Source organism: Xiphophorus hellerii, chromosome 19 (genome assembly GCF_003331165.1).
Source record: "Xiphophorus hellerii strain 12219 chromosome 19, Xiphophorus_hellerii-4.1, whole genome shotgun sequence".
In the NCBI taxonomy this organism is placed as follows: domain Eukaryota; kingdom Metazoa; phylum Chordata; class Actinopteri; order Cyprinodontiformes; family Poeciliidae; genus Xiphophorus; species Xiphophorus hellerii.
The window spans coordinates 20,874,262-20,885,536 of record NC_045690.1 but is presented as its reverse complement, the minus strand read 5'-3'; the positions used below and the strand labels follow the sequence as shown (position 1 = coordinate 20,885,536).

Here is an 11,275-nt window from a genome sequence, read left to right as displayed (position 1 = left end):
AACCTTTTTACTCTTCTGTTAGTAAATATTTTAAATATAGAAAAGCTTTGCTATGCTTAGTCCAAAAGGTCATTGCTAAAATAGCTGGTCCGTCACACAGCGCTGTTTCCAAAGAATATTAATGGAAAATTTAGTGGAATGAAAAAAAGGTTGGTGTGAGGAAGGCACACAGGCAGTAGGAATAACTATAAAATCTATAGAAATATGAGGCAAAAACCATTTAAGTTTAATTTATATATATATATATATATATATATATACTGTATATCACTTTGTATAATACATTTACACAATTACATTTGAACTGAATTACTAGAATATTTTTTACTACATTTAATTTTAAATGTACCTGAAGAACAGCAATTCAAAGCCCTTCCCATGATAATTATTGACTGTTTGAAGTGTGCAGACAATTTATAAAGTAAATCCAGCTTTATATTCTACTTAAAACAAATGACCAACACTCAGAAGGGCTTGCAAAGGTCAGGTTATGAAATGTAATAATCGTATTTCAAAATTGGCATTTGTTCCAGATGCAGCCAGCTTTAAATTCATCTGTTGAGGGTAAAAAGCAAGTCTTCTCCACTGAAGGAAACCATCTTTAGGTTTGTTTACATCCGTTAGTGAGCAGCTCTTCTTTAACCCTGAGAAACGTCTGTACAAAAAAAAATTAAACAAACTTCATATGCAAAACCAAAGGCTAATCAATAACATTTTTATTGTAGCTTCACATTTACATATTTCTCCATACCAAGCAAGGAAACCTTTAATGTACAAAGAAAACAAGACACTTGCTGAATCATTATGTACCTCAACATTCATGGATATTAAAGTCATTTGGCAGCAGGAAATGCTTCTTCTTCGCAAATGTCTTTACAGATGCAATGTGTAAATAAACTGATGTCCATATGCCCCTTAATCTATACATCAAATGAACATTCATGTAAAAAAAAATTAAAACAGCCTTCCACCGTTGCCGTCATTATGCACACTCTTGCCAGTTTATTAGGCACACCAAGCTAAAATATATGCAATCTGTGGGATTTCACTTCGGTCAACACAAAAGTGAAAAATCAGAACCATCATAAAGGTTAGGAATTATTGCATCAGACAGCATCACTTTAGGTTAGCTGCACCTAATAACCGGTCAAAGTGTACCGTCAGCATGTTTGCCCTCCCCACTAATCGATGTTAGGCACATTGTAAGTGACAACTGGAGGTTTTTAGGAGCTACTGGCAAGTCGGTCACTTGTGAAATTTCCTGCTGGAATCGTTCGCGTGATCCAGTAGGAGTTGGCATGGAGTGAACTGATTCCCGTATACTTCTTCAAATCTCCTCATCTTGTCCACCAGCTTGTCGGCACCGAACGTGTCTACGAAGCGGAAAGGTCCTGGAAGCGTCGGATAGAGGATATTTTTCAAAACGCGTACACACGATAAAGGACGTACGTTTGTGTAAGTTTCACCGGGGATAGGTTGACTGACCGCCGAGACAGGGAGGGAATCCCAGTCCAAACACAGCGCCGATGTCTCCCTCCAACGGGCTGTTCAAGATGCCCTCTTGCAGACACAGCACCGCTTCGTTGACAAATCGAGAAACGAGCCTGTACTGCACATCGGAGTCCGACGAACTGCAAAACATTCACAGGCAAAAAGACTTTACCAGCAAGAGTCTAAACAATAACCCACAGACAATCTCACAGCATCAATATTAGATAATATCTGACCTCTAACTAGCAACAAGATAATAGTAGCTTTGGTTTTGTAAAACGATGCAGGTTAAGTAGTAAAGCCACATGGAACCAGTTCCTTAAATTAGCAGTAAGTAGTAAAATGCTTATGCAAACCTAACATTAATTTAGTGCTTTTTCAGTGCAAATTGATAACATGATAGACAACTTCAGTAAGCAACAGAATCAAATTAAGAATAAGTTTGGATTTACTATGGATTTTCTCTAATCTAAAAGTTTAAATAAATACATTCATTCCTAAAATACCCCCATAGCAAGTTGCTAATTTGTGTGGCCTTGAAAACTATTTCAACTTAATTCTGACTGAATGTTTATTTTCGCTTTTATTGGCAGAATGGGTTATTAATTTAAAATAGCCGGCTTCCTGGCACAGACCTCGCTTTCAAACATGCAACAGCAATTTTCCGTCAGACTTAAGTTGGCGGTTTATAAGAGGCTTAATGTCAGCCTGCTTTATCCATTTGAAAACAAAATTGAATGCGTGTTGTAACCAGATTTGTCCACTGGAGACAAACTGTGACCTTAAGATGAAATAACATTGGTTATAACAATCAGAAAGAATTTAGGAACTAACAAAATGTAAGTATATCTAACTGAAAGATGACAAAACAACAGCTTAATTGACAAGCAAATAAAATAGTGCAAATGCTTAATTTAAAAACCTGCAATTATAATAAGTGACTATGTAAACAAGGCGAGTATCTACATTTTTCACAAGTACCAAATATTTATTTAGTGAAAGACTAAAGAGGTTATTTTCCACTTGTTGCATGTGCAATAGTTTCATTATGACTTACACGGCTGGGTTTGGCGTAATTTTGAATTTCTCCAGAATGTCTCCGACATCTGGGTTGACATCTTTGCCTTTGCGGCCTGGCTGGTAGATGTAGCAGCCTTTTCCTGATTTCCGTCCTTCAGAGTTAACGACATTTATTTCAAAAGTGAGCAAAAAGGAGCAATGGGTGCATTTATACATCAAAACTGAAACAATAAAAGCCCCCGTACCTTTGAACCCCATGTCCACCATGGTTCTTAAAACCTCCACATTTCCGCCACCAAAGCGGGAGCCAAACGCTTTGCCGAGATCCTCGGCCACGTGAGCCGCGACATCGATGCCGACTTCATCGGCCAGCGTGGCGGCGCCCACGGGGAACCCGAAGCTTGTTGTGAGTCCATCCAGCTTCTTGGGGTCGACGCCTTCCTGCGTGCGAACGAAGATTGAAAAGCACGCAGAACAGTTATGCAGAAGCAATAAATTCTCACTCAGATTCTGCGGTATCTGTGAAGAGAAACATTGCAGCTGGATTTTGCAGCAACAACTAACCTGAAGTACTCTCACTGCTTCAGCCAGCATCGGAGCCAAACACCTGGTTGTGTAGAACCCAGGTCCGTCCTGAGAGGAAATTAGAGTCATAGTTCTTGAGAATATAAACAAACAAGATGTTTTTTATTATCACATTTCCTTCCCCCCCCTAATTCATTTTCAAGTTAAGTTTTCAAACTTTTCCAGAACCACCAAGGCAAATGACCTAAAGGGGATAGTTTCAATTCAGTATTACATGACATCATTTATTACTATGATTAATAATGTCTTAATGAAAATATTCTACAAAAGTAAAGCTAAAATATGACAACATTTTATGTTTTAAAAATTCTGTCACAATATTATCTGGTATGTGAACTAAACACAAATTTAACAAAAAAAGAAAAAAGCCCCCCAATTTTAATAACTAATGTATAATCGCCAATACACAGATCAATGACTCATTGAGCCATTAGCAACAATAAATACTTTTTACGTTGAACAAATCGGTTTGTGTTAAGGTAAATGACCTTCCTGATCAAATCAAATATTTAAACGCAACATAAATAATCACTGGACTTTCGGGAAGGAGTCTTGTCTCCCAATACTTTATTACAACTTCATTAATAAACTGTGCAGTTTGAACATCAAGCACTTTCCAAACCTTGAAAACACCTGACTGAATTTAAAGGATTTCGAGCATCCTGTTTAATGTCGAAAGAAACAGAAGACGGACAGAGTCCTAAAACTCACGCCAACGACTATGATGACTTTGCCCTGCTTCAGGCCGACCGCCACAGCGGACGCCGTCGTGTCCTTTGAGGTCTTATCAGTGGTTATAATCTCCAGGAGCTGCATCTTGTCCACCGGAGAGAAGTAGTGCATTCCAACCACCTGAGAGTGGAGAGAGTTATTCAGCTTTTCTTCTTGCAAATAAAATGGGATTTTTTTTTCCAGTTTGTATTCACAAAATTTCCAAGATCCAACCTTATCTGGTCTCTTGCTGGCGGCAGCAATTTCCTTGATGGGGAGAGCGGAGGTGTTGCTTGCAAATATACAGTGAGGGGGGATGACCTGGCGGCAGATGTGGATAGGATTAATTGAAATGTCGCTGGATTCTGGATTCCAGAAAGTGTTTAAAAAAAGAAAAAAACAGTAACGTCTCAGCGAGTAACATGACACTTACGGCTTCAACTTCCTTCAGGACGACATGCTTGATGTTAATGTCCTCAAACACGGCTTCAATAACCATGTCGGCATTTTCAAAGCCCTTGTAATCCAGCTGACCACTCAGGTTGGACAGTATGGAGTCCCTCTCAAAGGATGTGATGCTCTTCTTCTTGGTCTTGTCATTGAGCCTGGTTTAAATATACAAGTATATATATATAAATAAACGCAATAGCATTTAATAACATTCAAGATTGTTGCAAAGTTGCAGAAATCAGATCAGCTTTTGAGCCTCCTGACATGACATTTGCACTGACCCTTTGAAAACCTGCTGCTCTCCTCTGGCCAGTCCTTCCACAGTGGTGTCCTTGAGGATTGTGCGAACGCCTTTATCCACGGTCACCTGGGCGATGCCTGCTCCCATCAGACCTGCTCCCAAGATGGCAAGAGTTCTGGGAATAAACAGAAAACAGGTCACCTTTTTACTACAAATAGTTTTGTCAACACCAGCAACTGTCCCAAATCAAAAACACGCACTTCACCGGTCTCGCCGGGGTTCCGAAGCGATTCTTCTTGCACGCTACTTGACCGTGATACAGGCCGATCAGCGCGGCTGATTCTGGGGATTGTGCCAACTGACCAAAGTTCTGGGGCAAACGAAGAGATGTGATGCTCAGAAAAGCAAAACAAATGCAAGAACTAAATGTGCAAATGATGCAAGAAAACAACACTTTACCAGTGACTCTGCCAAGTATCCAGCAATGGGGCCCTCCTCCACTCCAGTCTTCACACACTGAAGAGATAGAGAAAAAAAAGATACTGATTTTTCTTCTTTTCTTTTAAAGTCTACTTACTGTGAAGAAAAACTGTTTATGATGACAATTGGGCAAACTGCAAACAAAACATTATGTTTAAATGTCAAACACAGTAGTAATTGTCTTTATCCCAAAATATCACCAAGATTGTATTTAAAGGTGCAGTAACATTTATAAGAATTTTTTTTTTTTTTGTTAAAACAGTCGCTATTTTTTGACAGTATAGTATGAGACAGAGAAAATACAAATAAATAAAACCAAGCTCCTCTGCCTTCTCCCTATGAACTTGCTGCCATCTCCAGAAATACACAGCAAACTCAATCTTTTCACAGATTATCTGTCTCATATTATGCTGTCACAACACAGTGACAGCTTTAATAAATATTTTTAAAACATATTTTTGCAAAAGCTCCATACTGCAGCTTTATCTGCGGATTTGGATAACGAGTTCCCTCTGTCCGCCTTTCTGAATTTGGAAGAAGAAAAAAAAATCTACATCTCCTGCGGTGCCTCTTTTCGAGAATGTACATAATTAAGGTTTTCTCCACTAGCGCCATGTTAGCTTTTGGCTAAAATCTGCCTCTGAACTTGAAAGTGAGCCCTGGACTGCTCTCCAATCACGGCAAATTAATACACACATTTAAAGAACTAGGGTGATGCTTGACAACATTCAAAACGGATGGATCTACTTATGTATGTAGGAGGAGCATTTAATGAGGAAATGAAACATGCTATGCTGCATGTCATTTTAGTTGTGCTCGGTGTGTAAAAGTCTTCATCTCACAACCTGAAGGATTTTACTGCAGTGGTGGAGAGACGAGCAGCGCTGCGATTCTCATCTAATCTCACGAGAAATTTACAGTACTGTTCGGTTATATGCTCAGTTTATGCAGGAAGTAAAAACATTTTGAATTATGATAATTACAGCGCTTTAAAAACAAATTCAAAAAAAACAACCAGAATCAATAGAAATATGTATAGGGTTGTCAGAATTGTACAAATTCAGAGTTAAAAAAAGGTCAAACAATTGATGCCTTTATCATTAAATTCAAACTTTTACCATTTATCGAAATCGACACTAATTTAAAGATATTTATGTGGATTCAAAGACGAAGCAGACTGTTGGGACTAAACTGCGTTTTACTTACTTCAATGATCTTCAGCGGTGCTGGATAAAGTCCCTTGCTCTGCTTCATGACTTTATCGTGGACAGTTTTATAAATTTTATTCCGTACAAACTCAAAGCTCATCACGTAGTCTTGAATTCCTGTGAACGGAGATTAATAAGTCCATTTGTAGTGAAAGAAAGCATCAGATTGAAACACCAAATGAAGGGAAAAGAACTTACTCTGCATCATGTTTTTCTTTTGCTGAATAGAGATGCTCTTGTTGGCAATCCCTCTGGCATAATCAACAGCAATTTCTTCCAAATACTCCATTGTTCTCTCCTCTGGACTTTTCAGCCCAGGCCCTGGAGCATGAGCATAAAGTAAATCATCTTTCCAACTCAGGGATGGAAAGGAAGAGGCAAAGTCTTACAAAACCTAAAGTCAGTAAAGCTTTCAAAACCTTAGAGAATAAAAAAAATAAAAAATGTGAAAATAAAAAACAGATTTTTACCTAGTGGGTCAACAAGCTGGTGGACAAGCCCCATCTTCTTGGCTTTATCTGGTCTGATGTTTCTTCCTGTTAGCATCATGTCAAAGGCACTTGGAAGACCAAGCTACAGGTCACAACAGCAGCAGACATTTACTAACTGGTGAGCCATTTTTTAAAAATTAAAAACACTTCTAAATAACTAGAGAAAAATAATCACACTTAGAACGTTTCTGGGTCTTTTTTTTTTTGTTAGATACAAACACTTTTCTTGTTAAAAATGATTATGCTGGACCTCCAGCAAAAGGTGAGGCAGCCAATCTGGGTTTTCAGACACAATTTAGATGTTTTTCACCCTTTATATTATCATTCTTAGTGAAAAAGAGATTACTTGCTCTTTCAGCTTCCTCAATGAGTGTTTGAAGGAGCAATGTATGAGGTTTTTTTGACCATCAGGAAAAATGGATACTACAACACTAGTTTATTATCCAGTTTTGGACTGTGACTCAAAGCTTATGCCTACTCCTAGATATATGAATATGTATCTGGAACACAAATAAATCCTGGTTGGGAAGTAGCAATATCTAAATCTCAAATAAGCATGTATTCCATTTTTTGTTCATTTTAATGATAATTTTTTTTCCAATATTCCAGTGTTAAAAAAAACTTCAAAGAAAAATTAAAAAGAAAACAAAAATATTTATATGACAGAAAATGAAGTTGTGAAAAACAAAGTGGCATTTCTGGACTCTGTTTAACTGTAGAGCTCATCTTCCAGCTTTAAACATTCAACACTTCACTGAAAATGAAAAGCACCGAATTCTGCATACATAACTTCAATGGCTGATTCAATGAATGTGTTTATGAGGTGATAAACTGCCTAAGAAATCTATATTTTGATGCAAATCAGACTTTGGAAAATCTTTCCAACACAAACCATTTTTGGGAGCCTCTGTGTGCCACCAGCTCCAGGCAGAAGGCCCAGCATAACTTCAGGAGTACCAAGGACCGTCTTCTTGCTTTTTGTTGCAATTCGGTACTGACAGGCAATGGCAAACTAAAGTAGAAAAGATGACAGTATTACAATCCATCCTCCTGAACAATATCTTTAAGGTTTAAAAGTTGCGTTTCCTACCTCCAGGCCTCCTCCTAAACAAGAACCATTGATGGCAGCAACAATGGGTTTAGGAGATCTTTCAATCCGTTCAAACATCTGCTGTCCTGTCTGTGAGAGTTTAGTGACATCCTCTGCGGTGCTGCAGGCCTGGATCATACTAAAAAAGAAAACAAAGTTGTTTTTTAAAGCTATATCTTCAAAGAACATACTGCTTAAGACTCGATTTGATATTTTATTTGTCAAGAACTGATCACAAAGCATTGTGGGAGGAGTTTTCTATTCAGAAGGACAAGTTCAGAGACAATTCATAACTGTTATATTTAAGAACATTATTGACCACTGGAAACTTACTTAATATCAGCTCCTGCAATGAAGGATCCTGGCTTTGAGGAGATGACAACAGCGCTTTGCACAGCCTCGTTGGCCCACACTTCATTCATGACCTCCGTCATCTCGTTTTGCATCTGAACTGACAGTGTGTTAACCTAGAAGTCGACATGGAAACCGACAAAAGTCACATTTCTTCTGCATAATTCAGAGATGTGCAGTTGTTCAATTTAAACTCGACCGAGTTCACACCTTGGAGTTTGGGTCGTTGATCCGAATGACGGCGACGTCATTCTTGATTTCGTAGTCGACATGTGTTCGGGCTGAAAACAGTCAAGCAGGAGCACATTTGTTTCAATGTAATCGAGGGGGAAATTATTCACACATTCTGTGTATAAAGAAAATATATTACCAAGCATGGCAGGAGCTACTGAGAAGGTGCGGAAAGTACTGCCTGAGAAGGGAAACAGTGGAACTGGAACATTATTACAATTGCATAAACAAAAAATTATTCAAGAAGAGTTTCTGTCTTGTTTCATGCCACAAAATTCTCAGTTTATGTTGTTATATTATGTAAACATATAGTTTTTCCATAGTAAAAAGAAAATACATTAATAAATGATTATTAAATTTAATGTTGTGGTCAATATTTAATCCAAGTACTAATAAGATAAAACATTTATCCAAGAAAATTTGCAGAAAGTTTTCTAGCAATTATGAATGAAATTGTAGAAATAATGCAATTTTTCAAAAATGAAAAGTAGGTTTTAGATCACACTTCTTTATGTTTTATTGTAAACTGAACGGAACAGACTAACCCAGAATGTCAGACCTTAAAATGCTGCAATTTTCTTAGTTTTGCACTTAAACAAAAATCTTTTAAAGCTCGTTCAATCAAAATTGCTTTGAAAACTCTATGAAACTACCTACAGTTTCACGTTTTATATCTGAATCTATACTTGTCCCTGTGCTATTTTTTTCCCACATATTCAAACATGATCTAGTTTTATATTTAATAACTTTAAATAAATGTATACTCTGTGTAAGAGACGCTTAGATTGACCTCAGGTGGTCGCAGCCGTGCTATGTGAGAATGACCCTTCACCTAGATTCTCCGCCTACCACACTCACTGACAGACACCATCACAATGGCGAATGAATGGCACAGCGCTTCAAATTCGGCTCCTAACTATCCAAACCCAATTGGATAGTTGCTGTAACGCAACGGCACTGCGTTACAGCTTTAAACAAAAATGATCTAATTCAACTATTCTTTTCGAAAACGGATGCTATCACACCATTGATTCCCTAGCATTGAGCTAGTTAGCATTGCTAGTTTGCTCAAAATTCTGCAACCTCAAACAAAAATTTTATAAAAAGAAAATCATATCTGCAAGAAATGTCTGTATAGATTCTCATAAAGATATGCGTTGGACTATCAAAACGACCGTGTTGTGACATGCAGCTTCACATATTTGACTTGAGCTAGCTAGCAGCTAGTCAAACAGGCTAATTACTCGACAGGGACACCCTAGCAGAGCCCGGTATTTCCAATATAACTGTTCGCACAGTTGTTTCCGTTAGAGTTCAGCACTAAAAGAAGCTGTACTCCACCTGAGAGAAGAGCATATCGTCTGGCTGACAATCTTGAGAGTACACCAAGAGCTCGAACACCAGCCATGTTGGGAGCGGAGGTCAGTCTGAGGAGCTACGAAGTGCTACTAACTGGACTCGCTCACTGTCAAATTACCATTATTCTACTTCCGGAGGCGGAGCCATCGGACAAGAAGCTGATTGGCTGTTGTTGAAACCCCGCATCTGGTTGGTCTAGTTTTATAACCTCGGAGTTTATTGGACGTTGTTCAGCTTGACTTTTTACCAAGGGACTTTTTAAAGTTCCCAGTTTAACTGCCTCTTAAATTAATTAGAGCTGTCGTTTTACTGCTATTGACATTGCGTTGTTTTGAAAACTGCATTTACTTTATCTATCTATTTTTCATTTTGTAGTTACTTCAAGTTTGCTATTGTCTTATGAAAAGCCCAAATCAATTATTTACAATATAAATGAATTATATATATATATATATATATATATATATATATATATATATATATATATATATATATATATATATATATATATATATATATATATATATATATATATAAACAGGAAAATACCGTTTTATAGTAATGACATGCAGATATCAAAGTTAAAAAAATGCCATCCAAATAATTGTATTTTCAACATTCTGCCACATGATGGAGGCAGAATCCAGACTGGGTTCTCTTTCAAAAATTATTTTATCCCAATGTAAAGCTTGAAATAGCAATAACTTTTAGGTTTATTTAAAAAAATGCTGTATTTTTGTTATTACTGTTTTTTTAAAAATTAGATTAAAAAATATATTTATTGGCTACCGAGTTGCAATTCATCAGTAGTTTGCAGGAATTTGTAGATTACAGAAACAGATTCAACCGTACATCATGCTATATCAACACATTTACTAAATAGTAATGTTTTGATTTGCCACTGTTAGATACATTTAATGTGCTTGTTAATCAATAAACACAGCTGTCTAGTTTCGCAACAACTCTACCTTTCTGAATGTGATAAGTCGCTTTTGACTGAGTTTGATTTCATGATCTGATTATTTGGAGGTGCAGAGGAACTGCTTCTACATAACAGGAACTGATCCATTTCATGATATACTGCCTTCATTGCTCAACATTCACTGTGTCCGGTGTGATGAAACATTTTAGAGGACTTTAGGTCAATATATAAACACAATGTGGAGCTACATATAATTTCTGACTTGCATTTTCATCTTTTTTTTTCTTTTTCAAAAAGGCAAGACCCCAATTGCTCAAATTATAAAGCCTACCATGCAACACTTTTTATGCAGTTTAGCAGTATCTTGCGTCAAACAGTATTTTACAGATTTACAGACTGCAGAAATCTGTGAAATCTAACTTTGTTTTTTCAAACATTTGTTCTGTTATTATTAACCTCGTTTAAAGAATAAATTTAACTCTAGCTGTAGTTCTGACCTTTCACATTAGAATGTACGGGGGTATTTGAATGCAGCATCTGTCATTTGAGGAAGGCGGGACTGTATGTCACTACTAGATGGCCATCCAATCCGAGGCTAGGTCTTTCCATAGCAACTCCAATCAGCGAAGAGGGACTGTCTGGTTG

General features: G+C 37.3%; 1 protein-coding gene across 2 annotated transcripts; it reads right to left on the bottom strand.

The window, feature by feature from the left end:
- Nucleotides 1-698: 698 nt before the first annotated feature.
- On the bottom strand, nt 699-9,830 carry hadhab (hydroxyacyl-CoA dehydrogenase trifunctional multienzyme complex subunit alpha b). Of its 2 annotated transcripts, none has more exons than XM_032546727.1 (20): nt 9,691-9,830; nt 8,489-8,530; nt 8,329-8,399; nt 8,101-8,234; nt 7,768-7,906; nt 7,570-7,689; nt 6,657-6,759; nt 6,385-6,507; nt 6,185-6,303; nt 4,958-5,014; nt 4,759-4,868; nt 4,539-4,673; nt 4,241-4,412; nt 4,042-4,128; nt 3,808-3,948; nt 3,076-3,144; nt 2,757-2,952; nt 2,549-2,663; nt 1,486-1,631; nt 699-1,391 (listed from the first exon to the last, which is right to left on the bottom strand). In XM_032546727.1, exons 1-20 carry the CDS (start codon nt 9,755-9,757, stop codon nt 1,246-1,248), a joined length of 2,292 nt encoding a protein of 763 aa, XP_032402618.1. In that variant the 5' UTR covers nt 9,758-9,830; the 3' UTR covers nt 699-1,245. The 2 variants fall into 2 exon arrangements, with proteins under 2 accessions (XP_032402618.1, XP_032402617.1); XM_032546726.1 differs by having other exon boundaries at nt 8,489-8,551; nt 9,691-9,819.
- Nucleotides 9,831-11,275: the final 1,445 nt, after the last annotated feature.